The 27488-nt window shown below is 43.6% G+C and overlaps 1 protein-coding gene across 2 annotated transcripts in view; it reads right to left on the reverse strand.

The window, feature by feature from the left end:
• Positions 1 to 27488, reverse strand: part of RASA3 (RAS p21 protein activator 3) — a 299770-nt gene that overhangs the window by 61433 nt on the left and 210849 nt on the right. For both annotated transcript variants that reach the window (XM_073614731.1, XM_073614730.1), the window contains exons 9-11: positions 23907 to 24011; positions 18137 to 18290; positions 5412 to 5560 (exon numbers count right to left, since the gene is read on the reverse strand). In XM_073614731.1, coding sequence (XP_073470832.1) covers positions 5412 to 5560; positions 18137 to 18290; positions 23907 to 24011 — 408 coding nt within the window. The remainder of the gene's footprint in view (positions 1 to 5411; positions 5561 to 18136; positions 18291 to 23906; positions 24012 to 27488) is intronic.

Consider the following 27488-nt stretch of genomic DNA (forward strand, 5'->3'; position numbering starts at 1 on the left):
ATAGACCTGACGTGGGTCTTTGTATTCTTATATTGTTGGTTAACATGTTTATATTGTTATGACGGTTTTGCAGTTCCACTTAATGGTTTACAGGCTTGTTGGGGGTGGGAGGGCAGTTTTACTCGCTCATCCACCCTGGGAGACCCCGTGGGTTGTCTCGGGTCCTTGAGTGGTATATATATATATTTTTTTTATAAGTAGTTATATGCCTCATACCACTTTCGTTCACCCTGTACTTTACATAGCGCCTTGGGTCTAGTGCTAATCATAATTTAGTTGTTTTCTATGGTTTAAGATGTCGAGTTGTTCCGACGGCACTTGGCTAAGATGGTAGTTTTGGCCAACTTCCGACTTCCATGTGGACCTTTTGTCCAACACAATGATGCATTTCAGCTTTATTTGTTCATTGTATTCCAAGGATTCCACTGCCTTTTCTTGTCCTATGATTTGCCTCCTCTCTTTTCTTCTTTATCTGCTTCTTCTCTTCCTTACCTTCCTCTCCTCCTTTTTCTTCAGTCCACGGGGTGTCCGGGCAGCGTAGCGATATGGTATGCCCCTCCGATACCATGACACTGAACTAGTTGTTCCTGAATGTTCAGAGTATGAATTTCCCCCAGAAAAGGATGAAGGTTTGGTTTTTGATACCTCATAAAACAAAAAGTAGATATAGCGTGTCTGCAGGAAACCCACTTTTCATCCTCCTCTTATCCTAAATATTTTGATGCCCTGTACCCTCAAGTTTTTTTGGCTAATGGCCCTACTAAACAAAGAGGAGTACTTATAGCGCTCCACAAAAGAGTTCCCTTCCGTTGCAGTAAACAGATAACAGGCCCAAATGTTACAGGGAGGTTACTATCCTGATTTACTATGCTCCAAATGTAAGCCCGGGGCCTTTTCTGTCTCATATCTGCTTTTTGTTGAAATCCCACCAGATGGGTACACTTCTCCTGGCAGGTGATGTGACGTTGAATCCTACCCTTGATAAATACCCTCCAGAATACAAAGGCCCTTCTTCTGGTGCTAAAAAGTTTTAAAATTCTTTGCAAAGTCATGACCTGGTAGATGTCTGGCGAGAGTGTCACCCCCGGGGTGGTTACTATACTTATTACTCTTATCCTCAACATTCCCACTCCAGGATTGATCACGTTTGTATTACAGAAACATCTCCCACTAATAGTGTCCACATCTACTCTAGCAGCTATATGGTTGGATCATGACCCTATTTTGGTGGTTTGCCACTCTTTGCTTTGCAAACCTCAGCATTCGTCCTGGGTGATGAATGACTCTCTTTTGTCTTTTAAAGAGATCTTGGCAGATATTCATCAAGTTTCTATGGATTATTTTCATCTTAATGCAGGGATGGTTTCTTCCCCTGTGACCTTATGGGAGGCATATAAGGCGGTCGTGAGAGGCCATGTTATCCAATTGGCGACGAAGCGCAAGAGGGAGCGATTATTGGCTCGGTGCACATTGGAGCAGCACCTGGAGTCAATGTTGACAACCTTTAAGCAATCCCCTACCCCTGACAATCGCAAACTATTGGATCAGGCTTGCACAGATCTGGATCTATGCTTAACTGTTGAAGCAAAACGCATTCTACACTGGGCTCATCAGAAAAGGTATGCCAAGCAAACAAGCCTAACGCAATGCTGGCCAATAGGTTACGCACATTTACTCCAAAATGTACTCTCATGACCCTACGCACTCGCCACAATATCCTTACAGGTAATCCCATGCGGGTCTTGGACAAAATTTGTCATCGCCTCACTACCTGTTACTCTGCTCCTAACCAATCCTCTGCTCAGGGCCTGGACACCTTTCTAAATGGCTTGACATTGCCATCCTTATCTGAATCCCACACACCCTTAATAAATTGAGATCTACAGGTATCTGAAGTTCTACAATGTATTAAGGAGCTGAAGGTGGGTAAAAGGCCCAGCTCGGATGGCTTTACGGCAGATGTTTTAGCTCCCCACTTAACGGCCATGTTCAGTTCGGTTAAGGATGGTCAAGCCTTCTCTTCAGACCTTTTGACTGCCAACATAGTGATGATTCCTAAACCCGATGTGGACCACTACTCCTGGACTAACTTTAGGCCGATTTAACTGATTAACATAGACATGAAAATCTTGACTAAGATTTTAGCCAACCGCTTAAACTAATTTTTACCACGCTTGATAAAGAAGGATCAGGTGGGGTTTGTCCCACGGAGACAGGTGGGAGATGCGATCCGGCGGTTACTTCAAATCCAAAATATAGTTCATAAAAGATCTTTGGTGACAATGTTCTTGTCCCTTGATGTGAATAAGACCTTCGACACTTTGTCTTGGCCCTACTTAATCACGGTGTTCCGCCGCTTTGGATTTGGCACCTCACTTTTGAGCTAGGTGTTAGCATTATATGTCTCCCCCCAGGCTAAAGTCAAATATAATGAATCGCCTCTCTTCCCCATGAGAAGGAGTACTTGGCAAGGGCCCCGAAGATCAACGGTGGTCTCTCGGTTATTATATCACCTCCACAAGAAACCTCAAATGCCATTGTGGACCACCATAGACTTGGTGGATTCTTTCCCGATCCGGTCGCCTCCTTACCCTGGCTCCCTCATTTGCACCGCCCTGAAATGATCGCACCATGCCTGGCACACTCCCTTCATTTGTGGGATTCGATTAAATATTCATCAGGCTTAATAATATCTCCTCATCTTCCCTTACTTCGCCTCCTCCATTGTCTGCCATTTCCGCCTGGGTGTGATAATCCGCAACAGTTCTCCTGGTGGACCGATAACGGCTTTGTTGACATCCACTCTTTGTTCACCCCAACTAGGATAATTCCGTTTGTTGCTCTACACTCTTCACATGATATTCCCCTCCGAGAACATTATAGCTACCTACAGCTTTGGCACTTTCTACAAGAGCTCATAAAGTCTCAGCCTACTCCGTACATATTGACCCCCTTTGAACGCCCCTGTAAATCACAAGCCCAATCTCCTGGCTTAATTTCATTAATCTACTCAGCAATAATTTCCTCAAAAAAGCCACCCCTAACTCCTTACCATCTTCAGTGGGAGACGGAGCTGGGGAGGCAGCTGGACCCGGAGCACTGGCAGGTCATGACTTTAGCATTGTCCAAAAGTTCCAAAAATAATCTTCTCAATTTAGAAAATGCTTATAAAATACTCTATAGGTGGTATTACACCCCAGCCAGGCTGGCACGTTTTATCTCTACCTATTCTCCCCTTTGTTTCTGTGGATGTTCTCAAGAAGGTACTATGGCGCACATTTGGTGGTCATGTCCGAAGGTATGCAGATTATGGCTCAGAGTCTACACTCAATTACTTCGTCCAGAGCGCTAGCTGGCGTTGCATCTTTTTACTGCAACTAAACTAACTATTGCGAGGGCATAGAAGACACCAGTACCGGTACTCAGCTTTGAGGCGGTTAAAAATCATATGAACAATATCATGGTAAACAAAAAATTGACGGCTATACTATCAGACACCCATGACAAATTTCTTCCTTGGGTTGCCTACGTTCAACCCTCTAGGTTTGATACTATGCTCCTCTCTATCTGATTTATTTCTGACCCCCCGCGTGGACTACCCTTCCTTTCTACTGTTCTTCCTTCTCATATTCCTACTGTACTACTCCTTTCTTCCCTTTCTTTTTTTTCATTTCTCTTCCTATCAGTCCATTAGGCCCCCAGGTCTAGGCCTGGGAGCGATGGTTATGTGTTATACTTCTAACATTGTTCTATGGTTCATTTTTGATAAATTACATATTAGCAAATTGGATTGATAGCAAGCTGCATTCATAACTCGGTGAAGTCGTTTATAACTACATTCGATGCAGCGGGTTCCAGATCACTGAGATTCCAGGTGGTGTTACCAATTTTCCCAAATATGATGTATGCCCTTCTTGGAACCTCCAGGACATGAAAATATTTACTTGCTTTATTCAGATTTCTCACAGTGTACCATTGTATGTTATTCGAGATGTGACCATCACTGTGATGTGCTGTTATGTTGGAATGAATATTAATAAAACCTTTTGTAAAAGAAAGTGCAAAAGGACAATTTATTATTTAGAGTTCTCATAATGTAAAAATATGATGGTTTTTTTTTTGAGTAACCTTAAAGATAATAGCTGTAAAGAAGCATACAGTTCTAAGTTTTGTTATATTATCTTGCTTAACAATAATGAGATTGCTTTATTTGACCTATTTTACTGTGTGTTATGTTTGAGCTGGGGAGTACTCTGTAAACATTTGTTTAGGAAAATTAAAAAAAAAACGAAGACTGTTATCAGCAGCATATTATTGAATTTTGATTTTACCATCTGTTTTTAGAGGATGCAAGTGGAATACCCTACAGTGCGAGGGTATTAACAAAGTTAAATTACTAAATGGTAATATGTGAATGTTTTGATCCAGAGAACTGATCTGCCATTTGGGGAAATTTGTGCCATTTGTGGGAATTTTTTTATCCATTGGATGCAAACCAGGCAAGAAAGCCTAGGAGATATTGTTCTGTCCTCCTCTGGACAAAGACTGCTTGAATTTATTTAAAGTAGCACATCTCTTTTTTATCCTATTTCCTTAAGAAATTATATGCTTCCTTAAAAGTGACCCAAGATGTATGTGCTTGAGCCCCCTGTTCACACCGGTGTGACATGCGATTTGACAGGTCCAACTCGCACCCAATTGTCGGTAATGGAGCTTTTAAAATCATTGCAACGTCGACTTTGCGGTGCCACACTGATTTGAGAAAAAGTTCCTGCACTATTTTTTCCGATTTCAGGTTGCATAGGCATCTGTGCATGAAGTCGTACAGATGTCAGCCAAGTCGTGCTAAAGTCACACTGACCTGTGGCTTTGAAATGCCGTATCATACGATTTCAAAGTAGCATTCACTGTGAATGAGGGCTTGCAGTGTACATTCACCACAGGGGTTACTAATAATAAAGCACACTAATGCTTTTGAGTAGTGTGGATAATTATTAGTATCAATCTGCATCAATAAAGATCGCTTGATAGCCATAGACAGGGGCCCCTACATTTCACTTCCATTTCAGTTTGTGACAGGCTTACTTTAAGTACATCAATGCAACTGGCACCTAGCTCTCCAGCATGTTAGGCATGATACTATAACATGAGTACCCATACATACACTTAGAACACATAATAATCTAGCCTCTTAGAGATCTGTGGAGGGTTAAAATGTTACTTTTTATGCCAGTAGTTTCTAATATAAAAGAAGACAGAAAAGTGATGCAAAATGTAAAAAAAAAAAAATCTCTTCCTAGCATATGTTCTGCTACAAAGTGACAAATGCACTTTAAAGATACAACAGCAGTGTCATATATTTAGTCAGGTGTTGACATCCCAGGTTAATTCGATAGAAAACGAACACTCACTGTGTTCTGTTGACTTCAGCATTTGCTATTGCACTGATGAATGGCACAATCTTCCCATAATGTAAAAAGAGTCGTACAAGAGGTATCGCCGCTTCCTGTTTTTCTCTGCACACTTCACCCAACACATGTGCAGCAGATGCTGAAACAGGCTGGAGAGAGAAGATATCAGAGATTAGAAGTGTCACAGTTTGTGACCATTATGTCATCAATTTAGACAGTTGATGTAACATAGCACAGTCAAACACTCATTCCTGTTTAAATAGTTATTGCACCTATTTAAAACACAACACATATACAAAGCTGTTAGATTTACATAACCGCCCAAGTAAACACATGTAGTAGATGCTAACCTGACATTTCTAAAGTTCATATGCTCAAAATCTATCCTTGTTTTGCTGCAGTTGTCAAGTTCTAAATCTCCTCTCAATATGGCAGGTTTCATCAAAGTACGCATGTGGCAGGAAGTCCCATTCAAAGCAATGGGTTGTTGCGTCCAGGGCTGATAATACACAGGTAATCTCTGCATGTTTGATTACATGCAAATGGCAACAAATAGCTGTGCTGTAAAGCCTCCTATTACTTTGCATGGGGCTTCCCACCCGCAACTGTTCCCAGGAAACCCTGTTGAGCCTCCATTTGGAAATCATAGTTGGTTCCATATGCAATTGTGAATGAGGCCTAAATAAATATTGTGTTACAGTCCAAGTGATAATTAATGTATCAGGATACAGTGGAATGTTTAGTTAACCTTTTGTGACTTCTGCAGTTTTTCCCTTGCAGTTGGTCAACAGAGGGGGTCTGTTGGAAAAAAATTATCTTTTGGAATTTCTTTCCCCAAAGATCACTACTGTTTTTGCTTAAACTGAGGTCTCAAGAAGCACATAGGTGTTATGTTCAACACTCAATAGCGATTAAATCTATGTATAATTACCTAGGAAATTGGTTAATTTAAAGGAGAAGTACAGTCAAAACATGTTTGGCTGTACTTCACCTGTGGATCACAGGAGTGCAGTTCGTTCTGCACTCTTGTGATCCATTTTTAGCTGACAGCGGACTGAAGACCCCTTTTGGCTGATGTCACAGAGCCGGTCCAGGCTGGGGAAAGATCATGACAATATGGTCGGGATCCACCCAGGAGCCTGGACCGGCACCTGGCTCAGCCTCTCAACGAGCCACTGAGAGCCTGAGCCAGCCATTCCCGCCCTCTCCAGAGCCTACTGCCCCAGTGTGTGTGTGGAGGCGGGGGTGGTGCAGAGCAGACAGCTGTGAATGACAGTCCTCAATATTTTTTTTTTGGACTAGCTTGAAGGTGTGTGGGGACCCCCATTGTGATATTCACATCACGGCAACTGGGCCTGGTGATTGATCAGCATTTAAAAGTATATGTTCTTTTGCCCTATATGGTAAGTAGGTTTTACTATGAGAGAAATTCAACTGGCAGTCAATGCTTTTACACACACACACACACACACACACACACACACATATATATATATATATATATATATATATATATATATATATATATATATACTGTATACAGTGGGGAAAATATTTTTTGATCCCCTGTAGATTTTGTAATTTGTTTGTCATTTGTCATTTTGGATAGGGTATGAGAGGGTTATAACCTCGTCCCTTTTTTTTATCTGTGCCCCACTGGGGATCATAACCTTCACTTCCTGTCCCATAGCCAAAACAGAAAGTGAGAAGGAATCCCTGTAAACAAAGAGAAAAGCTTGGGGAACCCCAGGCCACCAAAACTAGTGTTCCCCATTGGAAGATTTCTCCTCTATTATTTTACTGGGGACAGCCCAAATTTTTGGATTTTCTTTTACTTTTACTTTCAATGCTAATGGTAAACATGACTAATATAGAATAAATCTCCCTAACTGGCGCACAGACAGCAATAAAAACTGGTAGGTGTTCTAATCCAGTGGTTCTCAACCCTGTCCCCAAGTATCCCCAACAGGCCATGTTTTGGGAATTTCTCTTAGATAAAATAGCTGTCCAAAATACCAAGCCATTGACTCTGATTTAAAGCACCTGTGTAAGATAAAGGAAAACCTGCAAACATGGCCTGTTGGGGGTAGTTGAGGACAAGGTTGAGAACCACTGTTCTGATCCCTCTCCACTCTGTCCAAAGCTAAAAAATAAAATTGCCATTAGTTATATTTTAATTGTTTATCCATATTACCATTTGCCATGATATACCAAACAATACAAGGTACAGAAATATCACATAGGTGCATGGGTTCTTTATTATGGAAAATTATGTGCAGTCATTGGAAATGTTATACGGAACAGTTAGGATCGCATCATTGATTGAAGCACAATACCAACAATTTAATAAATGATACTATAAAAATATTGACTGCTCTCCTCACCACACTCTTTCCAGCATGTCTGAAATAATGAGATATATTAGCAGAAACTGGCTAAACATGAAAGTGCGGGTGTCAAGGCAGAAGGCCACAGCATAGCACAAACACCAACAAATTATAAGAAGAACCTCATCAAGTAGCATCTAATGCAATGGGAATTGTTTTACTCTTCTGGGATTAATGAGAACTTTAGGTAGTTTCTAAAAGTTACATTTTTCTATCATGACCAAGTCAAATAATTATACCAGGAACAGAAAGCCCTACATCTAGACCCCAAGTATGTCATTTTGCTTTCTACTGCTGCCAAACTAAGGAGATCAAACAAAACAAAAGACGACACACATGACGTAAGCAAGAAATGTCTATTAGATTATGATAACTAAGCATCAAAGTATGAACAAAGCAACACACTGTCTGTGAGAATTCCAACACTTATTAAGTTAGGGTCACATGTACACTTTTCTGTGTCACCTTATTTTAGGTCTAGACTATTTAGGCTCCATGCACGCTGGCATAAAAAAACATTGCTTCTACAGGAGTTTTGTGTTCTGCCTGTAAGAACAATGTTCTCCTCTGGGTCAATGCACATTAGGACAATTACAGGCATACAGTAGGTGACTGCGATATTGTGTCACTCTCGCCTCTGTTATCGGCGAGATTGACACCTGCGAGCCCTGTCGCGGGAGCCAGCACCGAGCTGGCTCGGTCATCGGGAAAGGAAAAATTAGTTTTTTCCTTTCCCAATGAGCGACAAGCATTGCTGACCTGTGTTTGGTATGAATCATGAGGGGGAACTCCATGCCAAATTTTAAATAAAAAACCAGCATGGGTTCCCCTCCAAGAGCATACCAGGCCCTTAGGTCTGGTATGGATCTTCAGGGGAACCCCCTACGTCGAAAAAACGGCATGGGGGTCCCGCCAAAATCCATACCAGACCCTTATCCGAGCACACAGCCCGGCCGGTCAGGAAAGGGGGTGGTGACGAGCGAGCCCCCCCCCCCCTTCTGAACCATATCAGGCTGCATGCCCTCAACATGGGGGGTGGATGCTTTGGGGAAGGGGGGTGACCTGCGGCCCCCCCCACCCCAAAGCACCTTGTCCCCATGTTGATGAGGACAAGGGCCTCTTCCTGACAACCCTGGCCATTGGTTGTCGGGGTCTGCAGGCGGGGGGCTTATCGGAATCCGGGAGCCCCCTTTAATAAGGGGGGCCCCCAGATCCCGGCCCCCCACCCTATGTGAATGAGTATGGGGGTAAAAAAAACACACTAGACAGGTTTTTAAAGTAATTTATAAGGCAGCTCTGGGGGTCTCATCCGACTTCGGGGGTCTCTTCCGACTCCTCCGCTCTCTCCGGCCTCTTCTCCCGCTCTCGGAGAGTCAGAAGAGACCCCCGAAGTCAGAAGACACCCCCAGAGCTGCCTAATAAATTACTTTAAAAACCTATCTAGTGTGTTTTTTTTATTGACACTTTTTTTCCCCCCCAGGTTAATGGGTAGGGGTACGATGTACCCCCATACTCATTCACATAGGGTGGGGGGCCAGGATCTGGGGGCCCCCCTTATTAAAGGGGGCTCCCGGATTCCGATAAGCCGCCCGCCCGCAGACTCCGACAACCAACGGCCAGGGTTGTCGGGAAGAGGCCCTTGTCCTCATCAACATAGGGACAAGGTGCTTTGGGGCGGGCGGGCCGCAGGTCGCCCCCCATCCCCAAAGCATCCACCCCCCATGTTAAGGGCATGCGGCCTGGTACGGTTCGGGGGGGGGGGGCGCTCGCTCGTCCCCACCCCCTTTCCTGACCGGCCAGGCTGCGTGCTCAGATAAGGGTCTGGTATGCATTTTGGGGGGAACCCCACGCCGTTTTTCCGGCGTAGGGGTTCCCCATAAAATCCATACCAGACCTAAGGGCCTGGTATGCTCTTGGAGGGGAATTCTTTCTTCAGCTTGCTGCAATAGGAAAATGTGTTTTTCCTATTGCAGCCAGAGCGAGATGTACAGTACCCTGTCGCCGAGAACCAGCGCGATGGGATCGTGCTGGAAACACATTATCGCGGGCAGGTACTGTATTTTGAGTTCAATGTTTAGAGGCAGGAAAAAAAAAACCTTCTGGTTCGCATTTCTGATTGGAGCTTTCTGGCAGAAAAACCATAAACTCTTCTAAACTCGTCTAGATGTTGTACAAGAAAATGCTCTATATGAGCGTTTTTTACTCCCCAAAAGGATAGATGTATTTTAAGCCCTGTGTGCATGGAGCCTTATGGCCCGTACACATGATCCGAATATCGTACAACAGATCAACTTTTTTTTTGCTTAATACTCGCAAGTAGAAATTGAATAGGTTACTAAAGTCACAAAAATTCTCGTACGACAGAAAAAAAAATCGTGATGTCATGTGTTGTAATGTATTTGTATTGTATTTTCGGACGACAACTGTACTAACTAAATGAAAATCGTACAATCTGGTATCGTACGAGGAAAATTTTTGTGCTTGTCCGGTCGAATAATATCAGATGAATTGTCGTGATCGGCTCTCGAAAGCTCTGTCCTAACAATCCGATTATCAATCGCGTAGAAAGCGGTATTTTTCGGCCAATTTTCAGATCGTGTATACGGGCCATTAGGCTAACAAGCTTGAGTTGTCGGATATAGTTCATATCAGTCAAGCCCTGGGCCAGATGTCAATCACTTGACCACAGCAGGTATGTACTGGAGCTTGTGGGATCTCACTCCTCTTATGGGTCACTATAGAAAAAATATCTACAGTTTCTGTGCTTATTAATATATACTCTCCCAGTCTGACACTATATAATAAAGAAGCAGCACATCCTCCCTGTATACTCCCCTCTGGTAAATACCAACAAACACTGCACAAAACACTGGAGCTCTATGGGTCTAAGAATCAGAGCTCTAACATTCTAAGATCTCCATCCCAAAATGCGGTTCATTGTGGTGCATAAGTGCACTAGGGCAGCCTATTCATTATAACAGACCAAAAAAATGCACATTACACTTTTCTGGGAACAGTAAACTTGTTGCCGTAATTCTGGCTAATACATGCCTTGTATTGCATGCTACCTCAGTGCAGAAGTCTGAATGGGCCCTAGGTATTCCTCTGCAAGGGATTATAGGATGTAAAAAAAAAAATTCCAAAGATTAAAATAGTTAAAGTGGTATTAAACCCAAAACCAAAAATGTAATATATAGCATGTAGGCAGGTGCAGTATATTTTCTCCACTGCAGGTGGCACTCAACAGCAGCGGCAGTGCAAAGGGAAAGGAAGTCAAGAGGAACATGTTTCTCTATGGTTTCCTGGGTCACTGATCTGGTTGGATGCTGACAGGCCGTGTGACTCTGATGCCCATTTTGGGTCAGGCAAAGTTTATTTAAGACCCTGGCTCCTGAGTTTGACAAACATTTAGAGCTGTGGGTAGAGTAAAGATAGGTCACCCATTTATCAGGGACAGTAATAGCAGCAGGGAGAGGTTTCAGATGACTAGGGAAAGCCTACAGACCTGCCACTCTTCTTGGAAGCCACCCCTCTTGGTTACTGGCTGGCCAGGCTGCACTCCACCCCTCAAGACAGACGCTGTCAGTTTGGCTGATATCCGCTCTGCTACAATCTGCTGTTCAAATGTGAGTGTTTCTGGTTAGGCTGCCTTCCCGCTGGGCTTGTTGTGAACTGTTATACTTTGACTACAACATAAATTCTTTCTATTGCATCTGTACTGTGTGTAAGTTACTTCAGCCGCACCACGCTGCACCAACCCACAAGCAGCTTACCAAACATTAGTTGAGGTGGCTGCATCAGTTCTCTTTTCTTAGGCCAGTAACACACCTCCTGTATTAGAGCGCCCCCACTCTGGATGAAGGAGCACAGGGGCACCTTAGGACAGCAGGCTTGTCAGTCTGGGGGGAGGGAAGGGTTAGATATAGTAGCAGACTTAACACTAACATATTGAAACCAAATTCCAGAAAAAAACTTTATAACAGTTACAGCAGTTTTTCCTTTTAAGATAAAGGTTTTAAATAAATAAAACCTGATCACTGTAAGCGCTCCTAGTATCGTTAAATGGCCTAAAAAAGAAAATAAATGCAGCTATCACATGTAGGAAATGTTAAGCTGCAGCATAATAAATGTTTGTTTTTGGGTTTCATACTGCTTTAAATAAATATATTTCCCATGTCCAGCATTAAAGTGATTGTAATGCCGTGTACACACGGGCGGACTTTTCGGCATCAAATTTTCGGCCTGATGAAGGAGCACGCATGCTCCGAATGCGAGCACTACAGCCACGCCCCCCGGCTCTCCAGCATCTGTCATCTCCACCCACGGACCAGCTGACGCACTGTCTGACGGAACTACATACCTCGGAGCTTCGGACGCCACCGGAAGCGGCCGGGGAATGACTCCTCCACAGCCCAGCGATCCACCGGATGTGATCTCATGATGTTAAAGAGTAACACTACATGCCTGTTTTTATCAGCCTAAATGTGAGTGCATATTTTAAACATTATTAAAGTCTTTTTATACATACTACTACCCTTATGCCCCGTACACACGGTCGGATTTTCCGACGGAAAATGTGTGATAGGACCTTGTTGTCAGAAATTCCGACCGTGTGTAGGCTCCATTACACATTTTCCATCGGATTTTCAACACACAAAGTTTGAGAGCAGGCTATAAAATTTTCCGACAACAAAATCCGTTGTCGGAAATTCCGATCGTGTGTACACAAATCCGACGGACAAAGTGCCACGCATGCTCAGAATAAATAAAGAGATGAAAGCTATTGGCCACTGCCCGTTTATAGTCCTGACGTACGTGTTTTACGTCACCGCGTTTAGAATGATCGGATTTTCCGACAACTTTGTGTAACCGTGTGTATGCAAGACAAGTTTGAGCCAACATCCGTTGGAAAAAATCCTAGGATTTTATTGTCGGAATGTCCGAACAAAGTCCGACCGTGTGTACAGGGCATTAGAGCGGCGCTGCTCTTTTTTTCTGCTTGTCTTCCCCACAGAGTACCTTCTGCTCTGAGAAGCCGGCTGCCGCCTACCCCATCCATCTGAACCCAGTACTGTCCACCTCAATGGTTTGCCTCTTGCAAACACCACACTTCCTGATCCACACCACTGTCCCATTTTTCATTTCAATAGTAGCACCTGTCAGCGCTCCATTTCCCATTTGTTCCTGCAGCCTCACCATTGCCCATCAGCACAGCCTCACCAGTGCCCATCAGTACAGCCTCACCAGTGTCCATCAATGCAGCCTGACCTGTGCCCATGCAGTGTGACCAGTTCCCATCAATGCAGCGTGACCAGTGCCCATCAATGCAGCCTGACCTGCGCCCATCAATGCAGCCCAACCAGTGCCCATCAATGCAGCCTAGCCAGTGCCCATCAATGCAGCTTCACCTGTGCCTATCAATGCAGCCTCACCTGTGCCCATCAGTGCAATGTAACCAGTGCCCATCAATGCAGCCTGATCTGTGCCCATCAATGCAGCCTAACCTGTGCCCATCATGCAGCTTAACCAGTGCCCATTAATGCAGCGTGACCTGTGCCCATCAGTGCAGCGTAACCAGTGCACATCAATGCAGCGTGACCTGTGCCTATCAATGCAGCATAACCTGTGCTCATCAATGCAGCCTCACCTGTGCAGAGAAAGAGGTGAGCTGGCCAATCTGTTCAATCGGCGCCTTTGATGACGTCATATGCCCCGGCATTGGACCGGCGTTCTGCCTATCAAAGGTGCCGGGCCAGGAAGCGTGACTGTGTGACGGTGAGCTCCAGGAACACCAGGCAATTCAAATGAAAGCTGTTACAGCGGGCAATCTCCGCTATCTGATGATCTGGCCGGCTCGCCTCTCCTCTCTCTTCCCCTGGCTGGGAGAACGGCTCCCATTCAACCCCGCCCGCCAGTGGTGCTCGCGCCCCCCTCCGAGGCAGCACCACACTCGCCAGCAATCATTTTCCACTCGCAAAATGCGAGTAGGTCAGTGGAAAATTTGAGGGCTGCAATAGAAATTGACTACAGTACATAAATATACAATATCATAAAGTATATGTCTGTACAAGAGCCATTTTTGTTATGATTTCCACTTATCATTTCTCCACTAAAGTGGAATGTTTGTAGTAAATTAACACTACGACTGACATTAAATATTAGATAATTCATTTTCTATACAAAGAAAATATAGAAAACACAAAGGCATTTGATACAGTTCCCCATAAACGTTTACTGTACAAACTAAGGTCTGTCGGCATGGAACATAGGGTGAGTACATGGATTGAAAACTGGCTACAGGGGCAAGTTCAGAGGGTGGTGATAAATGGGGAGTACTCAGATTGGGCCAGCGTGGAAAGTGGGGTCCCCCAGGGTTCTGTCCAGGGACCAATCCTATTTAATTAATTCATAAACGACATAGAGGATGGGATAAACAGCTCAATCTCAGTATTTGTGGACGATACTAAGCTAAGCAGGGCAATAATTTCTCAGCAAAAAACTGTTACATAGGCTAGGCACCTGAATGAGCACAACATACAGGGATATACAATGTAATGCTAACATATAATCACACACACAGGTTGGACTTGTGTCTTCTTTCAACCTCACCTACTATGTAACTATGTAACACTCGGTAAAAACAGGGGGCTTCCTCTTTTTTTACTTTTAATAGGAAGGCTGGGGTGTTTTTGACACATGAACACATAACTGTGTGTTTTTCTGCTCATCACAAAATTCAATCAGTTTACAAACCACAAGAGTCACCTTTCAACGGATGTACGGTCAGAACAAGACAACCAACACCCTATTTCTTGCACATATTTGTGCAACACATGGATTTAAGCAGTAAAACTGAAAGAGTACACAAAGGTAAACCATTGTTCAGCTGTTCTGTGAAAAATGATTAGACAAATATTTCAGAACAAATTTCCCTCATTTTAATAAAACATTACATATTTCTTTATATACTGTATATGGTTTATTTATGCATATACTGTAAATTAAAAAGTCCATTTACTCAATTGAGAAATGTAGTATGTACAGTCTTTACAGTATATATGGAAACAACTGTAGGAAGAGGAAAAATTGGTCTACAAATTGCATTAGGCTGACATTTGAGTATGGTTCATTAAGGCTTGCAACCAAATAGACATTTGTTTTTGTTTTTTGTTTTTGTGTTTAGCGCTCCCTCCATAATTGCCACTGGCTGATGATGGTCAAAGGCACAGTCACTGCACACTTCCAGCACAGATGATGATGATGATGACTATGGTTCTCCCTCACTAAAACAGAGGCTGCAGCAGACACAGAGCACAGTCCAGGCACACTGACACAAAGCACAGTCTAGGGGATGTCTTTTTTGTGGTTTTATTGTGGAATAACCTGAATGGGGGTGAAGGGTAGTATGGGATACTCCATGAATAGGCTACACTGTTGTTTCCGCTACATGTTTCGCCAACAATGGCTTCTTCTGGAGGAGTGTTGCCAAATTCTTTTTTTCTTTTTTTAAAAGATTGTGTTTTGGCACCATAAAAATCCCAATATACTATGACTGGAATGAAATAATATACCTTAAGGGATGTGGTGTAGAGAAAGGTCTTAGACCCTAAGAGCTACCTCATTCAGAAAACATTTAAAGACAAACTAATGTATGAGGAATTACTTAGCTCAACGTCTTTCCACAAACTAGAGGGGACTGGTCGTTATGTACCTCTCAGGAGAGGAACTATGAGACCCAGCAATCCCAATAGTACACAGGCACCAGGATCTTGCAATAAAACTGTACTTTCAAGGCCAGGGGAGCAGGTGTGCCCATTCAGCTTTCTCCAGGCACCTACCACTGAAGCTATGCGGACTGGATTCATAGGTAAAGTCTCAGGGTGTCTGATATGCTCTCAGATGTAGGTCCCCCTGGCTCTGCAAAAGCTGGGACTAGCAACTTGAAACAGCAGAATAGCTGGAGGTAGGGGTTAGCCATCCCCCACTTGAACAGGCCGATTTGTTAAACAGGAAGGCAATGCTGTTCTGCAGCTCAAATTATTTATGCACTTCCCAGGCCCCTTCTGGGCACCCCCCCCCCCCCCCCAGGGATTGGCTGCAGCACCATAAATTTCATGCTGCCCATTTGCTTTGCTCCACTCTATGTTGCAGAACACTGTGGAAGGCAGGGGAGAGCAAGCAAACTTGCAGCCTGTGAAATCCAGAACAGCAACAGCAAGAAATCAACCACTGCTCCAATGACTACAGAGGAGCCAAAAAAGACTAAATTTACATAACATCCTAGCAACCCAACTAGGAGTGCGCTACATGTGATAAAAAAAGAAAATTAATAAAATAGTACCAACAGACATAAATTGATGAAATATGCAGCTTAAGCTAGCTACATACTGCTTGAATTGCCCATTCCTGCTGTACTGACCAAAACTTACTCAGTATGTGGCCTTGGTGGCCACTTCTCACCCTACATCCCGTGACTGAAAAAACTGATGAAGCCAGGCAAAAAATTGTTGGCCAAACAATGGCTGCATCCAATCAGACACATCCACTGTTTGGGTATTTTGACAGCGACCGGGGTCGACTGTCAAAATATAACAGTCACAGTGGGAGATTCGTCCATCCACACATAGCATGGATGGTGGAATTCAGAGGATTTTGTTAAGGCAGAAAAAAAATTATATGCTTATGTCCAGGTGACCGCAGGTAACTGCTTGGTGAGTGGGTTACATGTGAACAGCAACAGTTGCTATCAGGCTGTCTTTACTTTGCACAGGCTTAGAGGATCTGCTATTCACATACACCTGTCATTCCAGCCTCAAGAATCCATTGATTCTAGCCACTGGAATCCAGTGTATGTAGTTAAACACCCATGTGAAGGAGGCCTTAGAGTTTAACTGGGAAATGATCATGTGTCTGCAGGTATGTCCTAACTCATGACAACCTGTGGCTCAGTAAAGACAATCAATTTCCAAGTTAGGATTTTAATAACCAAAAACTATTGCTTTATACCTAAGACCAGCGGACATTAGGGGCACCCCAGTGTAGAAAATGAGTGTAAAAAATGCTATTTGAACTTCTCAAATTTTAATAATATAGAAGGGTGTTTAAAAATTAAGCTTTTCAACTTGTTTAGGCCTCATTCACACGAGGCGGATCTGCTCAGCGGAGTCTGCCAGCTCAGCAGGAGATCTCTCCGTTGATCTCCGCTGAGCCGGCGGATGACAGGTCCGTTTCTGCCCACTGAGCGGGGAGGGACCTGTCAGAGAGACGCTAATTCCTATGGAGGGATCGGACGAAAACGGACAGTATGTCCATTTCCATCAGATCTCATCCAAAACGATCCGCCCAGACAGATGACAAACGTATCGCCATACTAGTGACTTTAACTTTTTTATTAGTCCGGTGGCATGCTAAAAACAACTTAGAACTTCTTGTAATATCTTGCTGACAACCAGTACCTCATTTCTTATCCTGATGTCACAAGGACAGAATAGGAGGTGCAATATTTCCAATGGGCTAATAGGTAGCAATATAATTTAGAAGCATATCATTTTCTCAAATCTTTCAAAACTAAAAAAAAATAAAATTTGTTTGGCTGGACAAAGAAGACTGCTGCTGCTGCTTGGGAAACCGACATTTATCCACCCCTTCAGGGAAACCAGGTATAACTCCACAGCTATACTGGTTCGAAGTAACGAACCATACAAGAAAATGGAGTCCACAAGTGTAGTAGAGGAAACAGGAATTCTACTCAATGAAGCACATATAGCAGTGAAAATACTTAGTCTTTTGACTAACTAACTGCGCCAAAGTGTGTTCACTGTTGTCTGTGCTTATTTGAGCAAACTTTCCTTAACCTTTACTATATTCATCAACTCTGTTTTTTTGTAACTTTGGAATTTTTGGCTGGAGTGGTGGTGACACATAAATTTGGAGCACCACTGGTAGGAAACAAAAGCAACAAAAAAACAAGGTATGCTAGAATGCTTTTCATTTCGGTATAGAGTGTAAAGACAAAGCCACATGGCAGCGCACTACCAGAGAAAGATGGGGAGCTAATTAAGCACAAAGTAGACACATTAGGCATTAGGCGAAATATATAAATATAAAAAAAACAAAAAAAACAGTTATTAATATAGGCTTTTCACAGTTCCCTCTATTCTTAAAATACTAGAAGTTCAGACCTTCCCACGTAAACCAGCAAGTTACCACCCAACTCTACCTCTACTACAATCCCTAATTCTAATCTATATTGCAGGATTAATTGTAAACATTTCTGGTATGATTGTTTTATCATTTATGCATGACATATTGTTTGTTTTTACTTCTAATCTGTCTTACCTCAACATCTCCAGATTTTAATAAAAGGTCTCGGAGGGGGTTGTAGTATTCACTAGCAAACACATGATCTTCTGTGTAAACCACATTTAACCTTAATGACCCCAGTTCCTCTGGTTTTCCTGATTTGCCATTGTCTCTTGGTTGAAGCAGGTACCTGGTTTATACAAAATAAAAAGGGAATGTTTTTTTTTTTAATCTGCAAGTGATGCATAATGAAGTTACTTCTGTAATAAGATAATATTTGTAGGACAATCAGTTTATTCCAACTAACACCATACGGTATTAAAAAATGCTAATTATACAGTGAGACTACATCCCAAAATAAGGTTCTGATTCCTGAAATAACATCCATGGATAGAATCGTAGACAGAGTTAAATATGACACAGTTCAATGGAGTTTGATACATGCCTGTCTGTAATTTATCTTCAGCATCTGTAATGAGTGACGCATACTGGCTACACCCAATAACAATTCCTGACGACAAAGAATTACATAATCTGTAAATAGGAAACAAGTACAAATCTCCGTCACTGCCTGATCTATATTTAGGGAGCAGCTTGATCTACTGTAGTAAGTTTAATTAGAGAATTACATGGTGCCCTGCTCTAAGAAAACTGGAATGTTGGCGTCTCACATTGAGGTGTCCTTTACAAATGGTATATAGTGTGAGCACAAGCAGTAACATGTGCAAGACATTTGAATCAATGAAAAATATCAAGGTATTAGAGATACTAAGCATGCCCAGGAGCTAAGGCACATAACTAGTGGAAGGTTTTATTAAAAATGATAGAACGAATCGTCACCTGGGTGTACTGTGTACTGTTTCCACTCCAACAGCTCCTGACATGTCTACACGTTGCTAAACGAACACTCAACCGGATTTTCTATTGTCCTTTAACGGCATGCCAAAAATAAAGTAAGGAAAAGAGCAGCTATTGTATCATTTATTACTATAAAAGCTGCTTTGAAATATTCCAAATTGTATAAAATAATAAGCAAAAGATAATGGGACGCTCATAATAAGTCCAAAACAGCTTCTGCATTCAATGAAAGAGCTGCCCAATGGAAAATAGTAGAGATACAGCTAGCGCAAAAATAAGATTGCACATACACAGAAAAATCAATGCTTACTTCCTATGCCATTAGGAGTCCTTTCACACCCGTGCACATTAAAAAAACTAACAAATGGACAAAGCACCATGTTGTTATTTTTAAAATTGAAAATACTTATTAAATTGTACTCAGAAGAATAAACAAAAAAAATTGTTTATCAATGTCATAATCAGGTCAAAACAGGCACGATCAGGGCGGATTCATAAATCCTTTGCACGTATCTCCAAACGCTGTCTGCAGTCAATATTGTATAATATTGTGAAGATATGTGTAAAGGATTTATGAATTTGGCCTGATTGTGCAGGCTTCAGCTGATTGTGGATTCCATATGTGATTTATTATTTTATTCTTGGACCTTTTAAGAAGTATTTTCATTAAACAAAGGAATTGGACAAGGTAGTTTGTCCATTTTTTTAGTTTATTAAACAGACCTCCTTGCAGGGGCATTGCTAGGTCTACAAAACATCTGGGGCTAGAGCCCATAGCAGTGAAGTAAAGAAAGAAGAAAGTCATACGCTTGGGCAGGCATACACATGTATATGATATACGTGTGTGTGTGTGTGTGTGTGTGTGTGTGTGTGTGTGTGTGTGTGTGTGTATATATATATATATATATATATATATATATATATATATATATATATAAATATTATATATATCATCATTACATCAGGGTCCCCAGAGAGCCTCCCCTTACATCAGAGTCCCTAGAGAGCCTCCCCCTTGCATTAGTGTCCTCAGAGAGTCCCCCTTACAGCAGAGTCCCCAGAGAGCCTCCTCTATACATCAGAGTTCCCAGAGAGCCTCCCCCTTGCATCAGGGTCCCCAGAGAGCCCCCCCACTTACATCTGGGTCCTCAGAGAGCCCCTCCTTACATCAGGGTCCCCAGAGAGCCCCCTCCCTTGCATCAGGGTCCCCAGAGAGCCCCCCCTTACATTAGGGTCCCCAGAGAGCCGTCCCCTTGCATCAGGGTCCCCAGAGACCACCCCCTTGCATCAGGGTCCCCAGAGAGCCCCCGCTTACATCAGGGTTCCCAGAGAGCCTCCCCCTTACATCAGGGTCCCAGAGAGCCTCCCCCTTACATCAGGGTCCCCAGAGAGCCTCCTCCTTACATCACAGTCCCCAGAGAGCCTCTCCCTTGCATCAGGGTCCCCAGAGAGACCCCCACTTACATCAGGGTCTCCAGAGAGCCCCCTTACATCAGGGTCCCAAGAGAGCCCCCCTTACATCAGAGTCCCCAGAGAGCCTCCCCTTTGCATCAGGGTTCCCAGAGAGCCTCCACCTTACATAAGGGTCGCCAGAGAGCCCCCCCCCCTTACATCAAGGTCCCCAGAGAGCCCCCCTTACATCAAATTCCCCAAGAGCCTCCCCCTTGCATCAGGGTCCCCAGAGAGCCTCCCCCTTGCATAACGGTTCTCAGAGAGCCCCCCTTACATCAGGGTCCCCAGAGAGCCCCCCACTTATATCAGGGTCCCCAGAGAGCCTCCCCCTTGCATCAGGGTCCCCAGAGAGCCCCCTTACATCAGGGCCCCCAGAGAGCCTCCCCCTTACACCAAGCCTCCAGAGAGCCCCCTTACATCAGGGTCCCCAGAGAGCCCCCCCACTTACATCAGGGTCCCCAGAGAGCCTCCCCCTTGCAACAGAGTCCCCAGAGAGCCCCCTTACATCAGGGCCCCAGAGAGCCTCCCCCTTACATCAAGGTCCCCAGAGAGCCCCCCCTTACATCAGGGTCCCCAGAGATCCTCCGCCTTACATCAGGGTCCCCAGAGATCCTCCGCCTTACATCAGGGTCCCCAGAGACCCCCCACTTACATCAGGGTCCTGAGAGAGCCCCCCTTACATCAGGGTCCCCAGAGAACCCCTCTATACATCAGGGTCATCAGAGAGCCCTCCTTACACCAGAGTCCCCAGAGCAGCCCCCTTGCATAAGGGTCCCCATAGAGCCCTCCCGATCATCAGGGCCCCCAGCGAGCCCCCCACTTACATTAGAATCCCCAGAGAGCCCCTCCTTACATCATAGTCCCCAGAGAGCCCCCCTTTGCATCAGGGTCCCCAGAGAGCCCCCCACTTACATCAGGGTCCCCAGAGAGCCCCCCTTACATCAGGGTCCCAAGAGAGCCTCCCCCTTACATCAGGTTCCCCAGAGAGCCCCCCTTACATCAGAGTCCCCAGACAGCCTTCCCCAGAGAGAGGCCAGGCAGTGAGAGATGATGTAAGGGAGGGAGGAACAGCAGTGATGCTGGGCGGGCGGTGAGAGATGATGCCATCTCTCTACTCTCTCGCCTGCCCGGCTCTCCCGTGCTTCCCGCCGCCCTTGCAGCCCGGCAGCAGAGAGACCACAGCCCGGTAGTGGGCTGCAGCCCTGTGGTTGGGGACCCCTGCAGCGACTCTGGGCCCCAGATTCGGAGCAATAGCCCCAAAAGCCACCCCATAGCGACGCCACTGCTTCCTTGTATGTGGTGTGAGCTCCCTATTCTCAGATAACTGGTCTATTGCAGCCCTGCATGAAAACCCTGACAGTTGCTGCTGGCACCATGGAAATCGGTTTCGAACCCTGTGCTCATGCACTAAAGAGACCCTTATGCCAGACAACTGGATTTCAACCACAATCTTCCTACAAGATTATATGTGCATCTAATGTATTTTATTGATCTAATATACCTATAAAAGTCTCCCTTATATGGAAATCCAAAAGCCCTGAGACTGCTGCTGAGTGCCACCATCTTGGATGCCATTTCTGCAGACTCAGAGCTGTTACTTAAAGTGGAACTAAAGTAAAAGATACTCACCTTTCCAACAGTCCCTCCTGTGTCAGCATCTTCTCCTGTGTGCTGGTTTTTTAGGTGAGGGGAGAGGTGGAATTGATGGGTCACTACAGAGAGTATTTAGAATCTCCCATAAGAAGAGAGGGCTATGAAGTACAAGGAGGGAGGGGGTACCTAGCATTTCCAAAAAGAGGTCAGAAATTACAGCCTTCTTTCACATTTTCTTCAACACACATTATAAAACATGAAGGAAGAACCATGTCTTTATGCAGTAAAATACATATGTAAATACATCCTAAGGGCTCACTCACAGTGGCGGATGTATAGGGGTCACAGAAGTCGCCATGGCGACCGGGTCCCATGCTGCAGGAGGTCTTCGAGGGCCCCCTGTATGCTTCGATAGGAGGAGTGGCAAGGGCGGCTGAGACCGAGCTCCCCGATCCTTAGCCAAACTGTAAATCTGTACTGTGGGGAGCTTGTCACACTAAGTACACCTAAAGTGAAAGCACAGTCTGTCTCCCCCTACAGTGCAGTACCAGGCAGCAAGCGCTAAGGTAAAGGACTGCCGTTTTTTATCTGTATGTATGTGTGTTTATATGTGTGTGTGCATGTATGTGTGTGTGCACGTATGTGTGTGCATGTATGTGTGGGTGTGTGCATGTATGTGTGTGTGCATGTATGTATGTGTGTGTGTGCGTGTGTTTATACGTATGTGCATATATGCATTTATATATGTGTGTGTTTATATATATGTGTGTGTGTGTATATATACAGTATATGTGTGTGTATTATGTGTGTTTACATGTATGTATGCACATTTTATGTATGTGCTTTTAATCCTGAACTGATTTTTTTTCTTGCTTGTTCATAGTACCAGCAAAAAAAATGCTGTTCCTCTGAAAGGCAATCCATGCTCAGATCGAACGCCTGTTTTAACCCCTTAAATGCATCATCGCTATGCCTCAACTGCGTTCAATGCACAAAGTTGCAGAGTGGTTGCAGTGCAGTCCCATTCACCTAGAGGTATACTTCAAGGGTGCCCTGACTGGAAGAAGATTGAGAAACACTGGCATAGAGGAATCGATCTCTCCATTTTCCTCCTGCAGCTGCTGAATGCCTGTGGGAGGGAGTAGAGAAGAGGGGGGAAATGGAGAAATCAGTTCCTTTATATGCAGCCACCCATTTGCGACCGGGCCTTGGTGTTCCGTCTCCAGGCTCGTCCGGGGGTCAGGGGGGCCCTTCATGGTTTCTTGCATCGGGGCCCTGAGAGTTCTAGTTACGCCACTGCTCACTCAGGCAAGCCATGACACCCATAGTCATGTATGAATGCCTTGTTTATGTGGCATCAGCCAGCAGGTGCTGCATGAAGGGCAGCCCATTCATATCTACTGAGATGCAGTGATTGCACGGGCACAGCTGCTTGACCCCCTCCAGCAGTCTAGGGTCCTGACGTCATCAAGACCAAAGCATGGTCCATAGCCCCTTGTCCCAATTAGCTACTTGTCCCAATCTGACAGCCATGCAGGTGCGGGTGAGTTGCTGTCAGATTGGGACAAGTAGCTGATTGGGACAAGGTGCTATGGACCATGCTTTGGTCTTGATGATGTCAGGACCCTAGACTGCTAGAGCATGGGGGAAAAGAAGCTGCAGGGACTGGTCTAGCTGTGGGAAGGAGCAAAGGATAAGGTAAGTACATTTTTTTTTCTTCGCTTAGAACAAAACGTACATTGAACTCTTTCAGTGCAGGCACAGTTCCACTGTAAGGGATACATTTTTAGTTGCCTAGAGTTGGGCTTTAAACGTATAGAAAATACAATACAAAAAGCTTGACTAACTGAAAAAAAAAACAATTTTGAGATACAAGCATCACACCATAAATATAATTATATACCATGCATCATAGCAGCTGGACTGTCGTAGGACCTTTAATGGAATTTTAAGTTCTCCAAGAAATTCATCTCCAAACTTTAAGTTACTTGCATTCCACAGGTCAACTCTGCAAATGATAAATTACAAAAACAACTTAATATCTGATATTGACAAATTATATACACCTATATACATATATAAATTGTAGCAACCCACATTAACCAATCATATTGTCCCTGTCCTGAATAGGAGCCTATTTGGATGGCCTTTGGGCTGTGTCGATGAGCTTACTGTTGACATCAGTTTGCAATGCTTTTAATACCAGACTTAGATGCATGTACTGTGAAATAATCACATCTCAAAGATCTTCAAAGATCATAGCAAAGACTCTAAAGCAGGTTTATTGCAGGTAAGCACCAGCTGTGTTTTACGTAAGAAGGCAGGCAAGCTGCTGCCATAAAAAATACAAGGAAAAAAAGGTATGAATTTAGTTTACTTTGTTGTGAATTTTTAATGATGAATGTCTCCTAAATGCTTGTAGCTACATAAGTAAATGTTTTAAAGCGTTTGGAATTTGTGAAATATTTTAGTATGCTTGATCTGGGCAAAGGTTTATTTTAAAGTTGAGTAGCAGAGACCTGAGCACTGCAAAAGTCAGCGAAGAGGAAAAGATTTCAGTTACCCAGAGATATAACCCTCTATGTTAAGCATTAGAGAAAGAAGACAAACTACATACCAGCTTTCAGAACTGTAAAAAAAAAAAAAAAAAAACAACTCTAATAAAGGGCACACATACAGTATATGAACAGTTGTTGATAATAGGGAAATCAGAGCTTATACCATGACATATAAAATACTTCAAGCACAAACTTGAAAGCACAGATGGCTGGCAAATTTCCAAACTTTGACATCACTTCTTATAGATTATGTCAGCTGTGTATAGTTAGTCAGAAGGTAATACTGTTCCAGGGTGTTTGACTAAACCTTTAGTTTCTTTATGACAATATGCACCTTTGTGAAAAATCAAGCCATATGTTGCATAGATTGTTGATGACAGACAGACAGTTATTATGACTAAAAATAAAAGTTACAACATAGATGGTATATATTGTACGGTACAGAATGTTTCTTTAGGACGCATTTTCAACTATTTCATGAAATGTAACAAAACTACCTCCCACCTAAAAATGTTCTAGTATCTTTTTTTTTTTTTTTGTGATTCCAGAATCAACTTTGTATGCACTTATATTTTTGGGTAGGATTGTAATTTTGGACTTTGCATGTAATTACCATGCATTTCTGACAAAGGAAGGACAGCTACTGTCCAGTGACACATACAATGAGAAAAATAATTATTTGATCCCCTGCAGATTTTCTAAGTTTGCCCACTTACAAAGAAATTAAGACCCCTTACACACTGTGCCGCCACTTGCATCAGTGGTAAAGCGGCGCTACTTTTAGCGCTGCTTTACCGTCGTTTTTACAGACATTTTTACCGTCGTTTTAGCAGCGCTATTCGGCCGCTAGCAGGGCGGTTTTAACCCCCCGCTAGCGGCCGAAAAGGGGTTTAATCCGCCTGCAAAACTCCTGAGCGGTGTTTTGCCGGCGGTATCGCAGCGATGCCCCATTGGTTTCAATGGGAAGCAGCGGTGGAGGAGCGGTGAGTTCACCGCTCCAAAGAAGATGCTGGCAGGACTTTTTCTGACGCCCAGCCAGCGCACAGCTCCAGTGTGAAAGCCCGAGCAGCTGTTTTAGGGTGGTTTGCAGGCGCTATTTTTAACGCTATAGCGTCTGCAAAATGATCCAGTGTGAAAGGGGTCTAAGGGTCTATAATTTTTTATCATATGTGTATCTTAAATGATAGAAACAGAATATCAACCAAAAATCCAGAAAAAAAAAACACATGACACAAATGTTATAAATTGAGTTGCAGTTCAGTGAGTAAAATAAGTATTTGATGCCCTACCAACCAACAATAATTCTTGCTCCCACAGACTGGCTACAGTATGCACTCATGTGGTACACAGATTAGTCCTGTGAATTTAAGAAGGTGCTCCTAATGACAACTCGTTATGTGTATAAAAGACACCTGTCCACAGAATCTCTTTCTTCCATTCAAACCCACCATCATGGGCAAGACTAAAGAGCTGTCAAAGGACGTCAGGGACAAGATTGTAGACCTGAACAAGGCTGGATTGGGCTACAAGGCCATCAGCAAGAAAATTGGTGAGAAGGAGACAACTGTTGGAGCGACTATTCGCAAATGTAAGAAATGCAAAATAACCATCAATCACCCTCGGTCTGGAGCTCCATGCAAGATTTTGTATCATGGGATAAGGATGATCATGAGAAAAGTGAGGGATCAGCCCAGAACTACATGGGAGGAGCTTGTGAATGATCTCAAGGCGGTTGGGACCACAGTCACCAAACAAACCATTGGTAGCACAATACGCCACCATGCATTGAAATCCTGCAGCACCAGTAAGGTCCCCCTCCTCAAGGAGGCACATGTACAGGCCCGTCTGAGGTTTGGTAATGAACATCTAAATGATTCAGAGGATTGGGAGAAAGTGTCGTGTTTAGATGAGGCCAAAATTGAGCTCTTTGGCATTAACGCTACTCACCGTTTAGAGGAAGAAAAATGCTGACTATGACCCTAAGAACACAATCCCTACAGTCAGGTACGGAGGTGGAAACAATATGTTTTGGGGCTGTTTCTCTGCTAAAGGTACAGGCCGACTTTGCTGCATTGAGGGGCCAATGGATGGAGTCATGTATTGTAAAATCTTGCATGAGAACCTTCTTCCCTCAGCCAGAACACTGGTCGTGGATGGGTCTTCCAGCATGACATTGACCTAAAACATACCACCTAGGCAACAAAGGAGTTGCCCAAGAAGAAGCACATTAAGGTCATTAGGTGGCCTAGCCAGTCTCCAGACCTTAATCCTAAAGAAAATTTATGTTGGGAGCTGAAACTTCGAGTTGCCAAGCGACAGCCAAGAAACGTTAAGGATTTAGAGAAGATCTGTAAAGTAGAGTGGACCAAAATCCCTCCTGAAATGTGTGCAAATCTGGTAAGCAATTAAAAGAAACGTCTTACATCTGTGCTTGCCAACAAGGGTTTCTCCACCAAGTACTAGGTCATGTTCTGCTTGGGGATCAAATACTTATTTAACTCACCAAACTGCAACTCAATTTATAACATTTGTATCATGTTTTTTTCTGGATTTTGGTTGATATTCTGTCTCTATCATTTAAAATACACCTATGATAAAAATTATAGACCCTTCATTTCTTTGTGGGCAAACTTACAAAATCTGCAGGGGATCAAATAATGATTTTCCCCACAAACTTACAATTTAACCAATGGACCGTATTTCAGAGAGTTAGACCCCATACACACTATTAGATTTTCTGCAGATTTTTGTCTTCAGATTTACCAAAACCATATAATATGAGGTCAAACTCTAAATCTACAGAGAATCTAATAGTGTGTATGGGGTCTTAAAGTATCTAATCATATTGCTTTGAGTGCATCTGTCTATTTTGCCAATAAATAATTGACCCCAAAATGTACCTTGAACCACATAAGGTGCATCCAAGT

This window comes from Aquarana catesbeiana, linkage group LG02 (genome assembly GCF_042186555.1).
Source record: "Aquarana catesbeiana isolate 2022-GZ linkage group LG02, ASM4218655v1, whole genome shotgun sequence".
In the NCBI taxonomy this organism is placed as follows: domain Eukaryota; kingdom Metazoa; phylum Chordata; class Amphibia; order Anura; family Ranidae; genus Aquarana; species Aquarana catesbeiana.